This window comes from Pteropus medius, unplaced genomic scaffold, assembly GCF_902729225.1.
Source record: "Pteropus medius unplaced genomic scaffold, Ma_sr-lr_union100, whole genome shotgun sequence".
NCBI lineage: Eukaryota > Metazoa > Chordata > Mammalia > Chiroptera > Pteropodidae > Pteropus > Pteropus medius.
In genome coordinates this window covers 13,341,042-13,367,476 of record NW_024349519.1, presented here as the reverse complement: position 1 = coordinate 13,367,476, position 26,435 = coordinate 13,341,042, and the positions used below count along the sequence as shown (strand labels likewise).

General features: G+C 34.3%; 1 protein-coding gene across 1 annotated transcript in view; it reads right to left on the bottom strand.

Moving 5' to 3' along the window:
* Window positions 1-26,435, bottom strand: part of ITPR2 (inositol 1,4,5-trisphosphate receptor type 2) — a 421,207-nt gene that overhangs the window by 182,121 nt on the left and 212,651 nt on the right. The window contains exons 35-37 of the mRNA XM_039882456.1: window positions 8,670-8,860; window positions 3,944-4,086; window positions 1,915-2,023 (exon numbers count right to left, since the gene is read on the bottom strand). Coding sequence (XP_039738390.1) covers window positions 1,915-2,023; window positions 3,944-4,086; window positions 8,670-8,860 — 443 coding nt within the window. The remainder of the gene's footprint in view (window positions 1-1,914; window positions 2,024-3,943; window positions 4,087-8,669; window positions 8,861-26,435) is intronic.

Here is a 26,435-nt window from a genome sequence, read left to right as displayed (position 1 = left end):
CTGGAGGCTAATGGGTAAGGAGGGTGGGGAGGAGGGAAGCATGGGAGACGTAATGGAGGACCTGAACACCAAGGCAGTCAAGAGTCCCTGAAGGATTCTGACATGCTCTCATGATCTCTGTAGGAGTCCACTAGCATATGAATTGTATCCCATGGTGGCCCTTAGCAGCTATGTCATCCATCTCTTTATCTTCCCTGCCCAAGCACAATAACCAGCATTTAATAGTACCTTACAATATATGTGTTAGATCACTGAATGAATGACCCCCAACTAGCCTTTCTCATCTTAACTTTTCCCTGAGGGCTATGTTTTGGTGGTGCCACTCACATCTTATTTTATGTGAATGGTGCCCCTTGGAGTTATGAAAACAACAGCCCTGCCTCCCTTCAAGGAGATCTCAGGGAACTAGACTGCTGTAGATTTCCAGACAAGAGATTTTGAAAGCCTACACTAGTGATAGCAGTGGGAATGCAAAGGAGAAACAGATGCCAGCATAATTTATGTTAGGGTGGTTTGGGAGCTATATACTCTTGACCAGTCAAAGTAAAATCTTACTTGATTTTTTTCCTATTTTTCTTTAGAGTAATTCAATAATAATCTGTTATATAAAATTAGAAGGCTTATCAGTTATCTCCCATTAAGCAGAAGTTACTGTTATCGTAAACCTCATGCTTCTGTCAAAAATTTATATTGACCCCATTTTTCTATTTTACAATCTAGTACTTCAGTCAAAAATAAACTACAGCAATATTTTAAGGAATCAGAGGAAGACAACAAAAAGTCCCAAGGAACATTGCCATTTTTAAAAGCATACCATATACGCAAACTTATAAATATTTTTCTTGAGTCCTATGCTACAGAAACAATTGCTAAAATTGGCAATGACCACCTTGATTTTAATAATTTGTTTTCTAAATATAGTTTAAATGATAAAGAGAAATAATGTAAAGCAAAAGTCATTTTGGTTACTGAACTGAACATGTGATTCAGAGTACTTTGAAGCTTTGCACCTTCTATTAATATTCACGACTGCACTTCTTTTCTACAAGAATACATTTTTTAAAAAAGAAAACCCTACCACTAAATCTTTTTGGAATTCGATAGCAAATACATAAATTAACAAATAAAATAAAATCCTTCTAATTTTAAACATATCGGATGATTAGTATTTATAGAAACAGACCAAAAAGTTATTAAGGAGCATGGAACAAATCTGTATGATAAGAAACATAAAAGTAAAGATAGCTAGCTGAGAAAAAAAAAACTATACTAGATTTATATTTTATATTTAAGTGTATCACCTTGGGTATTAAACCTGCTGCTAGCTATCTCTTAATGAGCACCTGAGCTGTCATTTTTAATAACAGACTGACAATTATTATCTATAAGTTGATATTCCCTGAAAGTCATTTGTGCAGTTCTTAAATTAATATAGTTAAGAATACAAACACTATCCCATTTATTTTTTTAATATTATTTTATAATAATTGGAAAAATATTATAGAAGATGACATGAACATATATTTATAATAAAAATCAACATATGCCAAAATGCATAGACCATTTTAATATGCAAAACTTGAAATAAAATTTTAATAATGAATCTCGGTTTTTCATTGTTCAAAAAGGTTGTTTGGTCCATTGAAGCTATATGAGAAAAATATACATGTTTAAGATAGAATATAATAAAAATGAATAAACCAAATACTTGGGCCATTTTAACCTTAGTTATTTTTCAGTTGAAAACAGATGTAAAAGATAAATAACACAAAAACTCAAATTATCTAATATATCTAAGTACACACACAGTTAATATGAAATACAAGTAATTACATAATAACCTACTGCAATTCATTGGTTATAGTATTCTAGAAATTCTACTTTATTTTCAAATACTAAAATTTTCTTAAATACCTCTTCCACAAAGCTGTCTTTCTTCTCTAGCATTTCTCGTAAAGTCTGAAGAATTTTAATGCACAGTTTTTCTTCTTTCTCCATTAGTTTCTTTGTATGATTAATCAACCTTAAAGCAAAACATGAAATCTTAAATAGGACAGTGATTTCTCTTCAAACTATATACTAACATCATACACTAGAGGGGAAAATAAATCACACTATTATTTGAGAATATGAAGTAAACGAGATAGAAATCTGTTTTCAAAAGTTTTAAAATTACATTTCAGCTTATAGACTTTGTATTATAAAACATCCTCTGTTTTACAGGCAATATATCTCAGTGCTTCTAATTTTATTCGGGTAGCGTACTTTCAGTGGGACACAATACTCTTTGAAAAACAATGAAATAATGATTATCTTACTAGTAGAAAAATATGAATGTTTGCAGTATATTACATTTTATTATGTTATACTATATTATTTTCTACGTACTATGTTACATTAATTATATAGTAGAAGTGGCAGTACACGATTTGCAACCTTAGCATAATGGGCTGCTTTCTAGTTTGCATTAATAATAATGTGCTATTTTTCACTGCTATAGCTTGGTACAAACAGGCAGTTTTTGTGAGTAGAAACAAAACAAAAACAACAAAAAAGTAACATTAGGACATTTATATTTTTTATATAATTTAGACAAAAACTCCAATTTTATAGTGGTAACCTTTGCACTGTCAGGAGAAAAGTTTGAGGATAACAGTTACATAGCATCCCAAAAACTCAAATTCAAATAAAATGTTCCTCTTCAGAATTTGTAGCTTAGCACATATAGCTCTTAAAAAGCTGGTTTTCAAAACGACCCTGTGAGATATAAGTCTTCATGGAAAACTAAAATGATGTAGCATATAATGGAATTATCTGATTTCAGTGACATAACATAGTACTGTGCTACTAAACCTGAGGAAAAGTGAGTTGTCACTAGCCAATGACTACTAAGTGGCTTCCCAAGTGTCAGGGTGAGGACTTCCCATGGATTCTCCTAATTCATCCTCATAAGCCAATGCTACAGGTTCAATTATCAGGCTAATTTTACTAATGAGAAAACAGAGGTCTAGAGAGATAAAGCAACTTGCCTCTGGTTACACAATTATAAAGTGGTGGCATCTGGAAATAGTTCCAGGTCCACCTAACTTCAGAGCCAAGATTCTGAAGCACCACTCTGTGGCGACATAACACAGTTAACTGATCTCTTGAGTCTCAGAGTTACTGTGAAGAGAGTCCCGACAACACTAAGTTGCACACAGCCACCTCTCACATGACATGATAAGTGCTATAACACAGGTATTGGCAATGCCATAAACTAGACAAAGAAACTATTACATTCCTTTGGAGAAGTTGCCTAGGGCAGATAGAGAAGGTTTCGGTGAAGACATGACATTTAACTATGAAGATTTCATCTGGCAGGAAGACTAGAAAAAGAAGGCATCCCTGTAAAAGGAACGGTATGAACCAAGGGCAGAGACAGAAAGCTGACCATCATGTCCAGAAAATGATAAGGATGCCAACTGGCAGCTGACACTTAAAGACATGGAAGAGGAGAGTGTAAGAGATGTGGTCTGTAAAGAACTGAAAATTGGTGTAGCCACTATGGAAAACAATATGGAGGTTCTTCAAAAAATTGGAAATAGAACTATCGTATAACCCAGAGATTCCACTTCTGGGCATTTATCCAAAGAAAATGAAAACACTAATTCAAAAAAATATATGTACCCTATGTTCATTGCAGCATTATATACAATATCTAAGATATTGAAGCAACCGAGGTGTTCACTGATAGATAAATGGGTAAAGTAATAATGGAATATTACTCAGCCAGAAAATTTCGAATGAATCAAACTAATTATTTTGAAGCATTTTTTAACATGTATTTTAGACCTTTCCCATACCCCGTGGACTGTCATTATGTGCCAGCAGAATAAATAGCAGAAATGTTAGAGGCCATCTCAGTTTAGTGACACGAACAGAATCTCAGACTGCACCCACTTACTTGGACATGAAAGCACCGCATCGTATTCTTGCATCACTCCCCTCAGGGAACAGTAGTTCTGGACTGTACAACACATCAACCAACACTGAGAACTCAGCCTGCATCATCGGGCTGAATTGTTGCTCCAAGGAGGCCACCACGTCCTGAGGAATAAAGCACAAGACAACCTATGTGAAGACTCAAGTCAGATTTCATCCTCTGAAGATATGACAAGCCTCAGAATACGAACCAGGAATGAGACATGTGCATTTCAGAGATGTCCCCCACCTTCCCATGGCACTACCAAATAGTTATGCTTTTAGTCTGGTTTTCTGCGTGAATACCACCTGGGGCTACATTTTCATTTATAAGGTGTGTGAGAAGTGGGTAGCCGTATGATTTCAAAGGATATACACATAAGATGAAAAGTCAATAAAGCCACTGTTACAGGCCCTGCAGTGTCTAGGATTGTAATGGAAACATGACAGGTATTAATCAAATTGGAATAATCTGAGGCATGCTTCCAAAGAGCTAAAAAGGAGATCTTATATGTGTCATTGGTCACCCACGACTAATCATTTCTTCCAATGGGAAATTCTTCACTATATTATTTGAAGTAGCATTAGTACTACACAAAGGCTCAATGACATTTAATAGTATTGCAAATTACATTTTTTGACAGACACTATTGGTCACCTACCCAATATCCTTTCTTCACCCTCTTCCGTGCTAACAGAATCCCCATGTTATTTCTGAATAAGGCAGCAACATTCTCAGGGAGATGAGCCTCTTCAGCTTAAGGTCAAGGTTGATTAGTTTAAGCCAGTCATGGCCATTTCATTTGCCCTGCCAGTGATTGGTCTAGGCAGGATGTGTTGGGGAAGGAAGGGGCATTTTCCTTCAAAACTACCTATGGCTCTCAAGACAGCTTGAGGCTGAGAATCCAAAATGTGAGAAAGCTCTCATGTGACCTTTGGAGACCAGCTTTAAGTGAAAAACTAACAAACCAACAGTGTTAGGGCCCTGACCTATGGAGTTACTGAATTAATCAACTCAGGAAGAGCGCCAACTCCAGATTCCTTGCTATGTGAAACAATATTTTTTTTTATTGTTTAAGCCACTATTAGTGGAATAATGCGTTAATTACAACTGAAAGCATCCTGACATGTTTCTAAAATGAACTATAGGCAACGATAATTTACTGAGCATTCTTTAAAGATTAAAGAATCCCCTTTCTGTTTTAAAATAACTATGTTAGAAGAAAAAAGTAATCTCGCATAATGACTTTATTCACCCATAGCTATGATATTTTTTGCTAAGCAGAAAACTGATTGACAATTGCTTATTTTTACTCTCAGCTACAGCAGCACAGATAGGGGTACCATATCTCTTGATTTCAGGAGTTAACTCTTGTTTAACTCTTTCTTCTCCTTTTAACAAAAGTGATCATTCCTATTTCAACCACTCTAAAGCTTTCTAAAAAATTTCTCATGACAGTTAAAAGAGACCACCAGGAAGAAAATAACATAAATGAGAAACTAGGAAGAGAATATGCTTATCAAATATTTTTCAGACTATCTCTCGTCTTCATTTCATTTACTAAACAAATTGGGCTCAGGCTTCTATGCTGTGAATTCTGTCTTCATCTCTTATTTTGATCATGGGCCAACTAAGTAATCTCTCTAATTCGTTATTTTCCCCCATGAAAACTCAGAATAATAATACTAGGAATCACATGGGCTTGCTGTGAAGATTAAAGGTAAATACATAGAACAGCCTCTAACACATACTGGCCACTTCTTATCCCTTAAAAATTGTGAGTAATCATTATTATTGAGTACCAATTAATTGCAATCATCATCCTGTCGCCAAATCCAGTGGTGACTTTTCTGTTCTAATACTACCCAACCACTGCTAAACTTTTTACACACTTCTTTCTACTTTGTCAAACACTTTTTGCTCTCAGCTTCTATAACCTCACACTTTCCCCTCTATCTCCTGACCATTCCTTTGCCAACTCCTGGTAGTTCTTGGCCCTTTCTCTTCTATTTCTACCTTTTCTTGTGGATCATCTCAACCAATTCCAGGTTTTAATATCCTATATATGCTGAAAATTCCTACATTTATATTTCCTGTATGGACATCTTTCCAAACCACTCTGGACTCATGTATCCAACTGCCTATTTGACATATTCATGTTGATAGCTAAATATGCACCTCAAATTTAAAGTTCTCCATACAGAACTCCTATTCCCATTCTAATGGAATTCTTCCCTACCTTAGCAAATGATCCAATCATATCATACCCAGGCTCATCTTGATTCCTCTTTCTATCTCCACAATTTATCTATCCATCTACCAAGTCCTATTGACCCTAGAGCGAAATAAATCCAAAATTCATGCACTTCATTATTATTTCTACCCCCTGAAGCAAAGTCACCATCGCCTTTTACCTGAATTAATGCAATAGACTCATGGCTTCCATATCTGGACTCCATAAACCATTCACTACTCACCACTCACAATCGATAATGATCTTTTAAAAGGTAAAACAAGTAATGCCTACCTTCTGCTTAAAATCTCCAATAATTTGCCTTCTCACTTAGAAAAAAAACCCAAATGCCTTACTATGTAAGTCTCTATATGATTTGGTCCCTTATTTCATAATACTTTGCTCACAAACCTTCTGTCCCAATGGTCTTCTCTGGGTTCCTGAAACTCACCGATCTTGTTCCTGCCTAAGCACCATTGCCTTTACTCATCTGTCCCCTAAAACTCTCTGTCCTCAAGTCTTTGAGTAGACTATTCTTCTATTATTCAGGTCTCAATTCAAATGCCACTTCTATAATAGAGAGGTGCTCCTTAACTATAGGATCATTCTCCTAATGATTCTACACCATGTCATTAACCTTCTTTATTTATTCATAGAAGTTTTAAAAATCTAACATTATATCATTTATTTAATGAGTTAGAATGTGTGTTCCATGAAGCACGGACCTCATGGCTCTATCTTCAGCACACAGAGGGTGGTATAGAGTCTTCACCAACACTTATTTCATGATGTCAATGACTATGTAAAAACAAGTTTAAGGCATATCTTCCCTATGCTGGCTGATACTACTATCTACTTCTCCTCTAAAATGTTCTACTTTTTTGGCTCTCATGAACCTGACTTCCTTTCTTTCTGAACCTATCTTTTTTCTCTTACTCGGCCTCTGTGCCACTCCTGGCCTCTCACAAGATATTCTTTTTTTTCTATCATTATATTCCACCCACTATCCTAATTCATTATCATCAAATATAGACTTAACTTCAATATATTCAGTAGCTTGTTAACCTAATTCATCTTATTTTCAATGACCATAGCTAACATCCTTCTACTATATTCTTTCCTTTCCTCTTACAATATTCTTAACAATATCACCTAGTCTCCAATCAATGCCTCTTAAATGCCTCTCATGCCTTCTCTCTATATCAAACCAACAGCCACCAAGTCTATAGACCCTGCCATCACTATAATATGCAACACCTATTTCTTTGCTTCACTCATACTGCCACCTGGCTGAGATCCTTAGTTATTCTTAATTAATCTGCCTTCCTCTAGTGTCTTCCCGATAATTCTACCTTGCAAATCAATAATTGCTTAATCAGTTATATGGACATTTCCTCTCCAAATTTTAATAACCTATAGCCTTACGGTTCCTCATACTGAGTCTAACTGGTCTTTTTAATTGCATATAACACTCATCTATTAAAACTCTGAACCTCTACCAATTAATCTACATGTGACCTCTCATAATATTTATTCCAGTTCATGTCTTGACCATTTCCTCAAAACTATACCCTAATTTGCTCCATGAAATCTATAATTATATGGATGAGAAGATGTCTGTAAGGGTTGAATTGTGTCACCCTCGAAATTCATATATTGAAGTTCTAACCCACAGTACTTCATAATGTGACTATAATTGGAGGTAGGGCCTTTACAGGGGTAATTAAGGTCAAATGAATTCATATGAGTGGGCTCTAATCCAATATGACTAGTGTCCTTATAAGAAGAGACTATTAGGATACAGACATATATGTGCAAAGAAGAAAAACCATATGAAAATACATTAATAAGGCAGCAGTCTGCAAGCCAAGGAGAGAGGTCTCAGAAGAACACAAACCTGCCGACACCTTGATCTTGTGCTTCTAGCTCCAGGGCTGTGAGAAAATAAATTTCTGTTGCTTAAGTTACCCAGGCAGTGGTATTTTGTGATGGCGGCCTGAGCAGACTAATACAATGTCTCTCTTTACTCAATGTCCCAGAATATCCAGGCCAAAAACAGAAGAGGGTTACTATGAAAATAATTTGGGAGTAAGGGTGCTTACACCATTCTCACCAAAGGAGTATAAGAGAATACTAAGAGATGAATTGAAGCAAGGTTATGAATATTTAATTTTTTACATGAGTCTTTATGGTAAAATATTTTACCAAATTTTATTGTTGGTATTATGATTATTATTTTGATATTAAGACTCATTACTATACACACATTAAATAATATCTACTCACTAAAAATAACCCATAACTTTTACTTGAAAGCTATGATTTTAAAAAGGGTAGTATTGGTAGGGAATTATAAAGTAAAGCCTTGTCCCCAACTAGAATTTGATATTTTAAAGCATATTTTATTTGTGTGACTGTGTGTGTTAAAAATTATAATTTAGAAAATATTAATGCCATTTCATGCTCATGTTTTACCTGTAACTTTTCAATAATATTTCTATAATCCCAAGCAGGCCCTCCGAGAGCTTCCTTAAAGCGTGGTCCAGAGCGAGCGGATAGTCTCCAACCCATGGCTGCTCTCTGCACCATATTTGAATGGCTCTTCATGAAAAGAGTATTAACTTGGCTGTCCAAATCCACTGGAATAGCAATTCCACGATTCTTTGCTGAAAAGGAAAGATTTTAAATATTTTCCTCTTAATTTGACTGAAGCTTCTTACACATTACCAAAATAATATTATAAACATGGAACAAAAAAATATATACATAAGCTAAATAAGTGCTGGGATGTAATGTACAGTATGGTGACTACACTTAACAATACTATATTGTATATTTGAAAGTTGCTAAAAGAGTAGATCTTAAAAGTTTTTATCAAAAAAATTGGTAACTATGAGGTAACAGATGTTAACTAAATTTATTATGGTAATCATTTTGCAATATATACATATGGCAAATCATTATGTTGTACACCTTAATATAATGTTATATGTTAATTATATTTCAATACAATTAAAAATTGGGGAAAAAATCAGATCTTTAAACTCGGCCATTAAATTGTTTTATAACACTGCCAAAGCTTTTAACCTGAAAGTATTTCAATTTTTAAGACCAACTATTAATGTAGGCTCATTAAACATTCAAGAAGTTATTTGATTTCTCGATGATTTAATGATCAAAATGCACTTGATACAGCATCAATATAGAAAAACACTGAATGACAACCACACAAATTACACAAAACACTGTATAACAACCTTTCCAGATGCCAAGGAAAATAAGAAAGCAGACAGAAAATACATGATAAAATCCTTTCGGTCCATTCATTAATACAGTGTGTTTATGTGTGTGCACATGCATGCACACACAAAATTTCATATGGTAAAACATGTGAGAGAAGAAATAAAAAAATTTAAAAGTGAAAAAAAATCTGTATTGAAAATGGCACGCAGTATATGTCCTTCTTCCCCCAATCAACTGAAATTATATTTTATCAGACTTACATGATAATACTGAAAAATGAGAATGCTTTCCATAAAGAAAACGGAAATATTGAGGCATTTTTGCAAGCAGAACAAAAATAGGATTAGACCATCAGAGAAGGAAGAGAAGAAACTGCTTCACAAGAGATTCTAGTTAGAACAGGTCTTCCTAGGTGCATAGTCAACCAGCACTAACAGCGGTAGTGGGGTCTGGAGAGTCTTCTGGGCAACTCATTAAAGAACAGCATCTGAATAGCTGGGAAGCCAAGACCCTCCTTCCTCTTATAGCATAAACAGAGCAGCTGGTAGCAGAGGTTTTTACACAGAGAATAAATTTAGAGAAACATAGAAATGTTCTCTCCAGAAGGTGAAATATCTGCCTGGAAAGAATGCCAAATGAAGGTGTTAGGACTTGATAGAGAAGCCGAATAGAGCTTGAAGTAACTCCAAAGACGTTCCTCAAATAAGAAGCAGAATAAGGGAGAGAAAAAAGGCAGCTACAGCAAAAAAATATATAAAGAAAAAACTCCAACCTCTGAGCAATACCCTCCCCATTTAACACTTGTTAGTATTCCCGGCCTGTCTTCTGCTACACACACACACACACACACATACACACACACACACACACACACACACACATGCTCTCAAAGGAAAGCCTGCATATTATCTATACAGTCTCACATCATGAACTCTGGGTCAGCCCTGTCATTTATACAAGAATGCTAGTAAAGAAATAAACCTTTAAAACTGCATTGGAAACCTATGCCAGTCATTAGACCTTTATAACACAAGAATTATGGGAAAACCAAAACCAAGGGCATTAACTGACCAAAGTGAAAACAGACATGATTCAGGGAAGAGCGAAATAATAATTATCGTCTTCAGAGAATTTGAGTATATGCTGCATCCAAAATATTAGAAATCAGAAAAAATAAATAAATTTTGGGAATTAAATTATGATTGCACAAATAAACATTTCAAAAACTGGCTAAAAAGGAAAAGGAGAGGAAGAAAGATCAAGGTGATATCTGAGAAAGTCACAGATCTTCTAGAATACAAAAGATCAAGAGAAAATAAAACAGTGAGTATGAAATAAGGAGGGTAAATCCAGGAAGTGAAATTATCTAACAAATACAAGTTCTAGAAAGAAATATTAGAGACAATAAAAAGAAAGAAATGATTAATAAAATAATAAAAGACAATGTTCTTGAACTAAGAAAGATGTTAATCTTCAAACTGAAGCGTCTCACTGTATGTTAAACAGGATTAGATAGCACATTGGCCATATTCTGGTAAAAATTTACAATGCTGTTATGGGTTGAATTGTGCCCCCACACGCCAAAATATGTGTTGAAGTCTCAAGCAAGGGTACTGGTGAATGTGACCTTATTTGGAAATAGGGTCTTTGTAGATGTAATCAAGTTAAGTCAAGGTCATACTAAACTAGGGTAGACCCTAATTCAATACAACTGGTGTCCTTACAATAGGAGAACAGGGAAATGAAGACACACACAGAAGGAAGAACACCACGTGAAGATGGAGCAGAGATTGGATTTGTGCAGCTGCAAACCAAGGATGCCAGCAAACACCAGAAACTAATAGAAAGGCATGAACAGATTCGCCCCTAGAGTCTTCAGAGAACGCGTGGTGCTGCTGACACCCTGATTTCAGATGTTTAGCCTCCAGAACTGTGAGACAATAAATTTCTGTTATTTTAATCCACCCAGTTGTAATGATTTGTTATGGAAGCCTTACAAAACTAATATAAGTGCCAAAAGCAAAGCAAAAATTACAAAAACTTCCTAAGAAAAAAACAAGAGGTTTCCGACATAAAATCTGACTTGGTATCAGACTTCCATCATCAATACTGGATGCCAGAAATCAGTAGAATAATGTCTTTATGACCAGATGGACAAAAATTTTGAATCTAAGAGTTTAATGCATATCTAAACTAAAAATCTAATATGATACCCAAGTAAAACATTTCAGAACATGTAGGGCTCAGAAATTTTTCTCTAAACCCCCTATGAAAATTAATGAGAATCCAAAAATGTCAACGTGAATACAAGAAATCATGGCAACTGAGTGTGAACCTGAAGAAGAGAATAAAGCTAGAAACAAATGAAAGATCCATTAGATATTAAGGGCTGGAAAGTTCTCTTCCAGTAGGAAAAGTTTCAATGTCATGGTACTACATCTTTATACAATGAAAAATATTTAGACATCATAATATTATAAAATTCTGAAAATTTATTTTTTTAATTTTATCAACTGATAAGGGATTTCATTACATTTCAGAATAGAATACAAATGTCACCAATCTTAACAACACATCAAGCAATAATTAGAAAATAGAGTGGGAGAGAAGAGGTAGAAATGAAGGCAATATATTAATTTCCTTATTTGTCATATTTGGAAAATATAGACATTATTTAGAGCTGCTAAACCAAGAGATAGAGATACAATGATATTATTTAAAGTTATAATGATAGACCCTGGAAGATTTTTTTTTAATTAATGAAAATAGGGAGGGAGGAATAAGAGAAAGAGAGAATGAATGACTCTGACTTGTTTAATATAATGAAGGGAAAGCAATAGTAGGCAGTACCATTTCCGCTGGTGAAAATTCTCGGAAGCTGAAAGATACTTTAAAACTTCTTTGAACATAAACAATTTTAGCTACTGACACAAAAAGTTACCAGTTTAAACAAGAGCTCAAGCTGAAGTTTTAAGAAAACAATAACAGCTATAAGGCAACCCTACACAATCAATTGCACCACTGCTTAGATTTCCCTAGTGAATGTATTCCTAATATTCATTATATCTCCCTTTACCAAAGCATACGACGTCTGTTTATGTCCATCACTCACAGCAGAGCAATTGCACTCCTGTCCCATCTGAAGGACAGACAGTCTTGACACTGCCAAGCTGCACATATTTTTATAAATACTTAATCCTGCACCATGATCAAATCCTGGCAAGACTTTCATCTTTTTCTGGCTGCTTCAACATAAGCTGGGTTTGCTCTAAACATTTACAAGTCAGACAATACTGCTTATACATTATTTTCTAAGCAACTAAAATAACAAAAATTATAAAGCTTAATATTGCTCAAAACCTATTACAACCACGTTTCCACTAACATTTAAACAAATAAGGAGGGAAGGTTGGGATTTACTCCCCTTTGGAACAGGTACATTAGATACACTTGGCCATCAAATAAGTGGTGTTGATATGAGTACAACTTACACAAAGAAGTGCTCAATGAATATTTTTCTAATAACATCAGTGGAAATGTAGCCCAATGGCAGCACCTCTGTTATTCTTAGAAGTGCAATTTCACCCCATTAGTGAGGTCAGGAAAACTCCACCCACCCCAGATGCTCCTGCGAGCTGCTGCACTATGGCCAAACTAGGACAGCACTATGGACAAACTAGGCTGAGGAGACTCCAATATTCCAAAATTTGTTGAAAGAGATTTTTTTGGGTTTTTTTCCCCAAATTGTACCACTTTAATTGGTATTTCCTAGTCTCCTGTCTCAGCACAAATTGCACAACACAAGTTAACTGGGTAAAATATATTACTTTCTCATGCCCAGAGGTAAACTCTAGCCAAGGCTAATTCACAATTTCTAGCAATGAAAGAAAATTAACTATTCAATTGGAGAAAAAGAGAATCTGAGTTAAAGTCAGTCAGTTGTATTGATAATCATAAAAGAATTTTTCAATCAATCAATATTGTAAAAACAATATCTTTAAAGATGGGGCCTGAAACAGATTCCCTGCACTGTCAAAATATTATAAATATTAATTTGAAAGCAATGATGACAATGCAAATTTGGTTTTCCATATACTGTTTAAAATTTCAAGCAGAAAAATAATTGTGACTAGGAAAAGAAAAGAATTAATTTGTGATCTCACTTATAAGAACATTAATAACTAGAACAATATTTTTAAGTGCAACAAAAAATATGATCCAAACTTAGTTTACTTTTATTAAGCTAGAAAAATCTTGGTATAAATGGCATATTGAAATGTGAACTAGGACATATCCTTGGGATTAATGGTTAATCCCTGTCCTCTATCCCTCTCATTAAAAAATGAACTAATGAATTTACTACAACCAATCATCCTTCTAGCACATAGCATTAACTCCAACTGTGTGAGTTAGTGGCCACATAGAAAGTTTAAAATGTTTAAAAAATGTTCCTATTTTGCTCCTAAAGAGTACAATTGAGATATTACCTTGTTAAGGATAATAAGAGAATAAGTATATGGAGTCCTTAAAAACAATTAGGAGAGAAGAGAAATTGCTATTAATGCATTTATCTTTTGTAGAGCTCTACCTAGAGATGGCTAATTCTCTAAAATGAACTATCTTTATTCACAGGCATTTTGATCATTAGGCTAACCTACTAATCAGGCTTATAAATCCTGAAAATTCTCTAGATATGACAAGTCTTTGCAGTCATTTTAAGATGCAATCAAAATCTATTTCTAATTATTATTCATTAAATATTGCATATTATGTGAAAATTTTTTCATTAGACTAAACTGCTAATGGTATCTGCCAGACCAAAATCTCTGATAACACACATACGATAGTGATAGGTGCCCTGGAAAAAAAGTGCTTGGATAGATAAACTGACAGGTAGGGGAAAAAGGCAACAGAAAGTGTAAGCATTAATTAGAATACTTGGTTGGTTGTCAAGCCATACTGAACAGTTGGTGCCCAAGTTAGATGTAATGGAGTAGGCAGAGAGTGGCACCTTTTCTGTATCATGTCAAAATATTCAGGATAAATCTGTACTGAAGCACTTGTATTTTTAAATATGAAGAGCATTAAAGATATGAAATGTATCTTTCCTGTTTGGCACTCAAACTATATTCAATTAATCCCCAAATTAAATGAACAATATAATTTTATGGATTATGCAAGAACTAGTATTGGCACACCCAACTAGACATCAGGAAAAAATAAAGTTGATTCTATACCCTATACCTTAATACTAAATATATTCCAGATAACTTAAAATTGTAAACAGTCTCATCAAAAACACAGACAAAAAAATTAAAACAATGAAAATTCTCAATGGGAATTTTAAAAAACATCTCAGACCGATCAAGGCCATTCTGAAGATAAAAGAGAATCTAAAAAGCCTAAAAGAAAATAAATTTCTGCATTCCAAAGAATAAAAAATAAAAATTCAAATGACAGATGAAAAATTAAGGGAAAATTTGGTTATTTATAGGCCAAGAGCTCATTTCCCTAATAAATAAAGGGCCATACAAATTATTAAGAAAAAGAAAACCTTTAGAAAAAGTAAGCAAGGCACAAGAGACAGTTAACTGTAAAGGAAATACCAATGACTTACTCATACAGAAAGGTTTATTTATCTTAATGTAAAAAAGAAACACATATTAAAACTATAATGATATTTTTACTTACGAGATTGGCAAAGATTTAAGAATTTGGTCACACCCCATATTATCGAGGAGAAAGATACTCTCCTACATTGCTTCTGTGTGTAAATTGCACAATCTCTAGAGAAGGCAGTATCTGTCAAAATTAAAATGCCTAGAAATTCTACGCCTAGGTAGTTACCTTATTCTTCCTCATGTGCAGAATGACTGGAAACAACGTAATTTCCGACTAGGAAGTTAAATAAATTAGAATATAAACACACAATAGAATATAATGCAGCCAATGACAGGAGCAGAATATTCAATCATTTATTTTTATTCATCTACTTATTTTATTCATGTAATAACTATTCACTAAGTACCTGTTGTGCTCCAGGCACTGAGTCAGGCTTTAGAACTTTGTAACAGATAAGGTAGTTTTATTCTGCTTTGTGATTTCTGTACATGTTATATCTACCCTCGATGTACTAGAAATTCACTGAGAGCAGGAAATATGGTTTCACATACTGCATTTTCCCACCTAAAATATTGCATCCCCAACTAAAATAACATCTTTCAGATAAGAAATCATTATAAATCAGTTGAATTAATAAATATGTGAAAAAACTTTATGAAATTGTGTCCTATCTTGTAACTTATTCAGATTTAATATTTTACAAGTAAGAATAGTTTTTAAAAAACATAATTACTGGAATGTATTATGTCAAACTCTTTGTACAATCAACTACAACCCTCTAGATAGATCATAATAGATGTTTGTTTTAATAGAGACTGAATGTCTCTTCTCAAAGGGTTAATATTTTATACATGTTCATATTTTAGAGGAACAATTGGCTTGAAAATTGAGGTTGATTATTCAAAACATTTCTAAAGATATTTTACAGAATTTCCATTTGGAAAAAAGATTATGTTGCCAGCAAAGTACCCAACATTAATCCCCCCAAATCATTTGAAGATTATGAAACACATGGGACAAAATTCTTCTTTAAGTGAAATAATATGGAAGCCATTCTTGGATGCTTTTTCTTAAAACACTTCTAACATATACTATGGTATTTCACACGAATGAATAAACCAAGGAACAATAACTCACTGAGGGCATTAACATCTTGATCCATATTTTGTATCTTCAAGGTATAAAACAGGTAATGTTTGTTTAAACTGACTTGTGATAGTAGAGCAACACAAATGTCAGTCTAGAAGGGGTTCAGATCCTGGCTCTGTCCCCACCGGCCTGTACGACCTTGGGCAAGTTGCCTAACCTTGCTAACGTCACATTCCCATCTGTAAAATGGGGCTTAGAATTATGTCCACAGGGTTTACCACATCATAGGGTTTGCCACACCGCCCACCACTAATAAACACTCACTGCTCTCATCAAGTGCTGATTTAGTAAGTGCTTTTGCTGATTTTAACTAACTTTTGTACTCAATGTACAAAAAAAAAAGAATGATAGATGAGTTAAACTAATATACTTGAGAGCAGTTTACAATTATGAAGTGTTATATAAATGTAACTATAATAGTCATTTGCATTCACAGAACTGCGTTTGCCAATTTGTAAACACACTGAAGCTTACTTACTAACAGCATGATATTCTCTATACTTTGTTATATTTTTCCTAAATACATATACTTTGTTTTCTTTAATATTATAAATTCTTACATAATCGAACTGTGTTAACTTTTAATGCCTCTTTGTATTCTTAAAAAGTTGCTGAAACACAAAATGATTCTGCACCCGAATTACAAAACTTCAGCCAAATCCCTAGCCAGCAAGCCAAATTGCCATAGTTCCAGTTTATATGTTAGGGCTTCCTACAAAAGCATTTGCGGTAACGTGATATAGCATAAATTCATACTCATAGAAACTTGCATTTCGAATCCAACTCAACTGCTTACTAATTGGGCAACTTATTTAAACTTTCCAAGCCTAAATTTCACTATCTGCAAAATATCTAATGTATGGATTGTGGTCAGTCAACAAACACTCATTAACCTATTTAGTCGGCACCAGACACTTTTAGGCCCAAACACTTTATTCAGTGAATAAAGCAAAGTTCCTGCTTTCATAGTTGACATGCTAATGGGAGAAGCAGACATCAAAGAAGCGAAAATAAATAAATAAACAAACAAACAAGATGCTTTCAAATAGCGATAACTGCTACGAGGAAAACAAAATGGTAAGATAGCACAATGAACTTGGGACACTATATGAGATGTTCCAGAACCCTTCGCCGAGCACTTAATTTTTGAGTATGTGATAATATGGGAGATGAGGATTCAAACAGAAGGAATAGCACATGCAAATGCCCTAAGATGAAAAAAAGCCACGTGTAGATGAGAAACAGAAAGAAGGCCAATGTGAGTGGAGTAGAATTGGGATGAGAGGAGGAAAAACTAGAAGTAGATGAAGCTCCAGTGATGAAGGGCTTTCTAAGCTATGGTAAGAGATATGAATTTTAAGTGCAATGGAGAATTTTAAGCAGATGAGTGACATGACCTCATTTACATTTTAAGATCACTCTAACTGCTAGGTAGGAAATGGATTGCAGCAGGACAGGAGTGGAGGCAGGAAGTTCAGTAAAGAGACTCTTCTATAATCCATGTCAGATGATGGTGAATTTGGACAAGTCACACAAGAGAAAGAAAAAATATGCATTTTAGAAGTGAAACCAATAGAATCCGCTTTTGTGTTTAATGGGAGTGTGCAAACGGGAAGAATCAAATGTGACCCCTAAGGTTTTAAATGAGTATGAACTGTAAAATATTCTTTACAGTGGGACAAAAACCTGCCTCTTGCGGCCACCATATATTAGTTAAAACCCTTTTCTAGGAAGTTGTAAAAGAAGTCCATTCTCACTTTCAAATGTTAGAAGATAATAATTATGTCTCCCTCAGTTTTCTTTTCTTTGTCTAAATATTGCAAATGTTTTTAATCACTACACAAGTAAGGTGGGTTTAGATCCTTTTACCACCATAATTGCTTACTTCTGAATGCCTTTCATTCTGGTTATATATTTTTCCATGAACAGTATTCACCAATAAAGAAACAAACAAAAATAGATGGGTTCTAACCATCACAAAGCAGAATTTGCTTTTCACATTCTTCATCCTAAACAATAGTTTTCCGTTAATGTTTTTTTGACAGGCACTTCATAGTTATTGTCCCTCAAATTCCAGTTGGGGTGATGAGATGAGGATTTATGATGAAATAAGCTAGAATAAAACGAAGACCATAAGAAAAGCATCAGTGGACACGTGGGGACAAGTTCAGATGTAGATATGGGGGGGTCAAGAATGGCTTTCATAGTGGAATTTCTAAAAAAAAAAAATTTGAGTAAAAGAAAAAGTGCTGAGAGGTGGCAATGGCGGAAACTGAATAAAGAAAAAGTTAATAGTGTGAGCAATGTGGGGGCATAATAGTTCAGTCTGCTGTCATATGGGGTGGGGGGGACCACTGAGTAATGAGGCCACAAAGTGAAAGCAGTGCTGTGTTGTGGAGGTCACAAACATGGTAATGAGGAATCCATCTGTAGTTTGTTAGACAAAGGGACGCAGCTGGGGACTTTGCTATTGTTATTTCTAAACCAATAGATGGAATTTCCCTTTGAGAAGATTAATCTCGTAGCAGATTTATTTAAGTGAGGAAAGAGAGAAGAGAACACTGAATTCCTACAGTGGTTCAAGAAGAAAGTACTGTGGGGTTAAACGAGGCCTTTAGGGAGGGGAACGAAGGAGAGGTACAAACCGTAGAAAGAATAGTAGAAACAGAATTTCCAGGTCTCTGTAACTATTCAGACGGAAAGTACAAACTAGGAAGAGGAAGAAAACGTGCCTTCTCACAAAGATGAAACCGAGATTTTATACCAAAACATCACTCTTCCAAATCTATCTCGATTACAGATTTAGAGATACATAATTACTTTTTTAGACTTCCTATCACACATATCTTTATAGCATAGAAAAAGTAACTAAAAATTCCTGCTAAATCATAAGGTTTGGGCCCGTAGAGGGAATGGTAGAAAATAAAATCTTATAGCTTAGAAATAAAAGCTATCTTTAGACTAGTACAGTTTCAATGACTATTTTAAACCCTCAAAGCTCTGCTGTCCTGTTCCGCGGGAAGAACTGTGACCACACGAGGAACACTCCCCCCCACCCCCGCCCCCGAAGCTGGAACTGGAACTCCAATGGAAAGTACAACACGGAATAATCGGACTTGGGCTCAAAGTGCTTTGTGTCTCAGTTTTTAAGCATTATGAACAGCATGCCCTCTGTGCTTTGTGTCAGGCCAACAGGTGTTTTCCCACGTTGCATTTGCTAAAAACTGAGGGAGGAAGAAGAGGGGGAAAAAAGGAGGAGAAAGAGAGAAAGAAGGAAGAAAAGGAGGAAGAGGGAAGACTGCCTTCAAGTGTAACATATAGAAATATGCTTGGCAGCTGAGATAATATATTCCTATGTAAAAAATAATACCATCATATTTCTTTGCTTTTCCTTTGGATTTTTGTCTTCTAATGATTAGTCTATTTCCCAGTTGATTTGGTCAAAAAAAAAATGCTTTATAACTTGAAAAGTATACTATTAAAAGCTCAGAAGTTATATAAAAGCATGAACAACGGAACCAGATTCATCTGTAAATTCCTCACTCAGAGATAACCAGTGTTAATGTTTTATTTATATCCTTCTGGACATTTTGCTGTGTATCTTTTTAAAATAAAAACTAGGTTCTCTTCTGTGCCCTTCTTTATTTTTGACACAATACCTACTGTGGCGTCTTCCTTCATTTCTACCCTTCCCTTTCTGAACCATTCAGTCCTAAAACCTTAAGGAGGAAAGTTAAGTATCAGTGCTGGGCAATGAGTGCTCCAAAGCCCAGGTGATCCAGGGTGTTTGAGCCCCAGAAAAGTGGAAGTGCCTGTGTTGGAGGCTGCCCGGAGTAGAGAATCAAAACTTGGGTGAGGTGAGGAAGGCGTCCACGCTGAAGGACAGCCCGGCAGAGGCGTCAAAGGTGATAACAGTATTCATGAGACTGAGTGATGCATCATAGAGAGTCAGAGGCCAAGCTGGGTGGAGATGATGTCCCTCAGAGGAGCGGGCAGCCTGACCTAGACTGTGGGAGCCTCCACGAGAGAGTGTCAGAGGCCAAACTGCCAGAGGACACATCCTTGTGGGGTGTGGCCCTGTGTGAGTGCCTCAGCCCAAGTGGGCTGTGAAGGAAGTGTGTGGAAGCTTTAAAGTTATTGGTTTATTTAAGAGAACCAGCATCCCTGTCTGTTAAAGGCCACTGAGTCAGCTCCAATGGTGACCCTATGAGTGCGTGATGTCCACAATGTCCCATCCACATGGCCCAGCTCAGCCCCCATAGACTCATGCCTATAGCTTTGTTTATGGAGTCAATCTATCTCTTATTTGGTCTCCCTCTTTTCCTGCTGCCTTCTGTTTTTCCCAGCATTGCTGTCTTTTCCAAAGAACCTGCCTTCTCATGATGTGCCTGCAGTAGGCTAGCTTGTTTTGTCATTTTTGCCTCTAGCGATGTCCAGCATCCTAACATATAGAATCTTTCAATCCAGAAATAGTATATATTTCCATTTATTAAAATCTTTTGTATCCCTCAAAATATTCTTACAGTATATTCTCTCATGTTTCTTATTAAGTTTTCCCTTAAGTGTTTAACATTTTTATTGCTATTGTGAATGGTATCTTTTTCAGTGTATTCTCTGTTTCTTGTTGGTATACAAAATAATCTAACAGGTTTAATACTTTTTTACAATTAATCACCTGAATAAATTCTTTTAGTCTCTTAGTTCTAATAATTTTCAATTGATCTTGCTTTCTAAGTTATTCAAATAAAACTTGAGCAGTCATTAAATTTGTCAATATAAGACTACTTTGGTAAAATTGCAGATGGGAAAAGACTAAAAAAATTAAGTGATCATAATCAGTTAAATCATTTATTTGTTTGCCAAATATTTACTGAACACATACTATAGCTCGAGCCAAGTTACCTAATCTAGATAATTCTGTTTCCACAACTGTAAAATGTAAAACAATGAACTTATCTAAGGATTGAGATAATGGATGAAAATTGCTTAGCATTGCACATAAGTGCTCAATAAATGGCAGCAGTGATGACGCACACTATAAGCACCCCTTCCCAGTGCCTGAGGGACCACCATGAGATGAGAGCCCTCTGATTCTGAAGTCCAGACAAGTCTGTATTTCTTTTCTCTCCTCCACTCTGCCATCTGTAGGATGGTCCTAATTCACTACAAGAATGGAGGTGGGAGGGAGAAATCTATGAGAAATTCTTTCTAGAATCTACTAACCCTTACCACTTGTAATTTCTGAAGCCTTCTGTATATAACAGACCCTCAATAAATACTGATGAATTTCAAACGAAACTGGAAAACTAACAACCCTTATAAAGTCCTAGAACCATAAAAAAGTATTAATAAGTCATGCTGCTCAATAGAACAAGACAATTCTGAATGAAATCTGAAATAAACTAAACGTACTCCTATAAAATCTCACTGAGTTAGTGTAAAGTACCATATGCAATAGTAAATATAAGTTTAGAAATAGAACGATTAAATAATAAAATAAATAAACTTTAAATTATTTTTAAAAGAAATATAATTATTATGATCCCTCCCAAAAAGAATGTAACATTCTGAATCAGCTGATCATTGCTCTTCGGCTTTACAAAAACCATACCTGCTTTCTTATTAAAGTATACACTAAAAATCTGTTTGTATCACTTATTAGCCAAAAGCCCAATTTCTTTAACAAAATTAATTAAGTCCAACACTCAAACTTACCCACTTCAGCCAAGGTTCTGATACAAGACTCCACTGAAGCTTTCTGTGACGGGTTTGGCCAGGTACAATTGTAAATTCTGAAGGCAGATTGCAGTAGCTGAATAAAAACTGGCTGATGTGTCTGCAAAGAGAAATTAGGAAGGAAAATAGGCCACTAAACCATTAACACTCCTGATACATTTTCTATGCATTATCTAAAAGGCTCATCAAAATAAAACACAATACAGTCTTTTGAGTTTCAGTGCCATTTAATGCTTTTATTCTACAAATATTTATTACATTCCCGTTCATGAAAGGCATGTGTCAGATGCTATAAAAAGTCAATTATGTGCATTTTAACTGTGTTCTTAATCAGAAAAATATAGAATTTCTTGAAACCAATGACATGAATTTAAGTATTTTTTTAAATACTCGCTAAATTATTTTCAAGTACAAATAGAGCTGGTGTTCTTGGTTTATTTGTTTGACTGTGTGTTCTAGTTTTATACGATGGGCAAGTAGAAGAAGCAACAAATTTGACCTACAAAAAACAATTTCATATGGTTCTAACAGTTTAAAAGTTTTTTTCTAAAGCAAGTATAATTGACATTATACTTTGATAAGAACAATACATGATCGCTATAAAATATTTAAAAAACATGGAAATGAAAATTACCAATAATCTTACTATGTAGGGATAATTAGTATCAAAATTTTAAAGATACTTTACTGAGTTCTTCTACGTATATATGCATATATATTCTTTACACACTCAAATTTAGGTAATATTATAATGCAATTCTGTGGCCTGTATCACTTAACAATTACTTCATGATCATTTTCCTAATCATCAATATTTCTTTTAAAACATGGCTTTTAATAAGCCATCCTACAGATATACGATATTTAGCTATCTCCTATCTGTAGTTGATGTTAATTTTTAAGTATTATAAATACTCAAATGAAAATCTTGGTATATAAAAACTCTGCTAAATCTTTCAGGACAAATTACTAAAGTGGAATTATTGAGTCGAAATGCCTATCCATTTAAAGAATCATGTCATTTATTTCAACACTTGGCAAACAGTGAATATACAGAATGAAAGTTACTGTTATGTTTCAAGGGTGAGCAAGGATAATTCAATTTGAAGATGGGGCCTCCTTATTTAAAATAAAGTGTGGTAAACTCAGAAGGTGGAGCATAATAGTAAATAATACAAGAGAAGAGTCATCTTCAGAAGTGTAGGAAATGACTTCCGGACAAGATTAAAGTTTTTCCTACCCCAATAAAGTAAATAAAATATGTGTGGCAGAATGCTTTTGAATTTGTTTCTTTAAGTTACCTGGAGGCTGGTACTGTTGTCTGAAAAAGGAGAATTAAAGAAGCCGCTCACAATGTTCATTATTGACTCAGTAACACACTTCTCCAAGAAGGTGTCTGCGTGCTTCCTGTCTGTGGTTGTGTTGCAAACCTGGAGGGGAACATAAGAAAACTCAATAATTTCTGTCATATCTTTGAGCTATAATTCAATGCTGGAATCTTCTAAAAATTATTCTGAAATGATTGTTTATAACATTTTTTAAAGTTACTTTGAATAGAAACGCTTCTGCCTAAAATCCAGTAACATTTTATCATTCTACAGTAGCTTCTCCTTTAAGTTTGCTTATCATTTCATCCTTGGCCCAGAATTCATTCGCAGACCCCAGTCCCTTCTTCCTGATCTGCATCTCCCAACTCTTGGACACAACTTTCTCTCTCCATCCCCAAGCTTGGCTTTCCACTGAATATGAGGAAGTCAAAAAGGAAACAGCCATTGTAAGTATAAGAAAGTGGTGAATGTGATTAATAGTGATTTATATCTCTACACATTTTCACTTATAATACCAAGCTCAATTTGCAGGATATAAACACAGAAAGTATTTGGAAAGGAAAACAAAAAGCTAAAAGAAGATAAAATATTTTCCAATAATTTTGACTTTTTCATCCACAGATTTATCTGGGAAGCATGGAAGTGTGTGTCTGTGGGCTTTCTCAGAATAAGCAAAGCAAGGACAGACAATACCAAAGCTGAAGATAAATCAGAATAGAACACAAACTATGATCATTATATGTGAGTAAATGAGGCAGAAATTAGTCATTTTGCTAAACAAACTGTAAATTTACAAGTATAATAGGGTAGAAAAATTGCAAAAGCTATGATACATGATTAAAAACAAATGAAAAAAAAGATGGGTGATGAAAAGACAAGAAACATGGAGATAAAAAGAAGAGAAATATGGGGGGGGAGAGTACACAGCGTGAGAAAAACTGGGGCAGAATAAGAAATTGAAACATTCACAAAATTATGGTGGCTAAATATGGTGACCACATGTTCCAGATGTTCTTAAACAATCTGAATTTTTATGTAATTTTTTTCTCTTCCATAAGATGATTGATCAAAAGAAGTAAATGTAATTTAATGTGATATTGCTTTAAAAACTTTCACACAAATAAATTCACAAAAGAGAAAAATTCCCTTCTCAAACCACATGTCCCAATGTTTTGGTTTGGAAAATAACAGTATTTGCTGGATGGAAGTAGAAGAAAGGGCAGAGGGTTTGTTTTGCCTCCCATTAGGGCAGTTCACTTTTATCTCATCTATTAAATGACACCTACCTGAAGGGATTGTATTAGAACTAATCTCACAGTTATTATAAGGAACAGTGTCATTAAAGGAAATAAATTATCTGAAATTATATAATCTTTTAGTTTTGTTCCAGCATATAACATAGTGCCTGGCATATACAAGATGTTCAATAAATACTGTGAAATAAATGAATCAGTTAATTAATTTGAAAAGTGGAAAAATAAAAAAGGACTCATTTTGTTTAGGTTAACTTTGAGTTAGGCTATATTTGTAAAACATCTAACCGAGGACTAACATAAAATTGATTTTCCCCTGATGGATATGAAATAGGATTTATTTCATTTGGTATCTTTCCAACACTGGTTTTTATAGTGAAATGTTCTGATCTGTAGGATAAAAGTATATTAAGGTGGAATAGGTAGCAGACCAATTCTACCATAACCAGCCCAAATAACCTTCATCCAATGACTTTTCACACAATTGTGTGGGGCTCTCCAGAGCTCTTATAGTATCACAGTGGATTACCTGCAAATGTGCATTTGCTAAAGAACTAACCAGATATGCTTTAGTCAGTAGATGAATAAAAGTAAGCTATTTCTAGATAAAGGCTTCCCTCAAAATCCCGGGTAATAAAAAGTTTGGGTTTAAAAAAAAAATGTTTAAAGAAATTCGCCAAAATGTCAGACAAATGAATTTTTACAGCTACAAATATTCCACTGAGGAACTGGAAAAGTTTTAGGTACTAAATTATATGTATTTTAGTTACTAAAATACATATAATTTATAAATTATTATATATTTATTACATCAAATTTATTTGTCTTCATTTAAGCACAATCACTACATAGGTATAATCGAGATTTTTTTTCTGATTTAAGTTCTGTTGTAAATAATTTTAATGTATCTTCATCAAAATATAAATTAGAGTATAATTGTTTTCAAAGTGTATATAATTTGAATATATTATCACTAGAAATATAAATTAAATAGAATATAAAAAATTTTTTAAAAACAAGTCTGGGTTTACAAAACTATGTGGAACCTATTCCTCAATTCATTTGGGCAAGAAATTCATATACTACTTCAAGATATTATTTCTGTACAGATAAATAACATTTTCACCTCTAGAGCCTTGCATCCTATGCTGTAATATCAAGGATGGGCAAGAAACATAAGCTACTTTTCTTATTAAAATCCTTAAAAACTTTTCAGAGAAAAACTAATAAATGACAATATTCTTTCTCCAGTCATTTATTTATGTTTACTACCTCTTTTTAAGATTGGAAATAGCTCAGATAAAATCATAACACTTTACATTAACTTTTTATGTTTAATACATATGTTTTTAAAGTTTCATTCTGTTTGCACATATTATTCACATACCATTATTTCCTATAAAACATTCCCATGTACTCTCATTATCTAAATATTTTAAAAAGCTATATTTATTCTATCATTCTAATGCACAATCATGCTTTAATTCATTTTTGGAATGAGTTAAGGTACACATAACCAAAAATACAATACAAATGATTTTATTTTCTCAGTTATTTCATTCTTTTGTGTGATTAATTTCCCTTTTTTCTATTAAAAAGAATTGGGCAAAATTATTATTTTTACTTTCAGATTCAGTTTTTGGGTATATTTCACCAAAAGAGGAATCAACAGTAAAAGTATATACAGTTTTATAGTACTTGCTGGGCTGATCTTCTAAAATAATAAATGTACTATGCTATCAACAGCCTATCTGTGGATACACGGGATGTTCTCTCATTACCACCAACGAGCTCTTGCTCTCAGGCTCTGGCTGGGTTCAGCTGATGCGAGGCACTGGCAGATCAGAGTGAAAGAGAAAGAAGGCAGGTACCTATTCTGCCTCTGCCTCTGCCTCTGCCTCTGCCTCTGC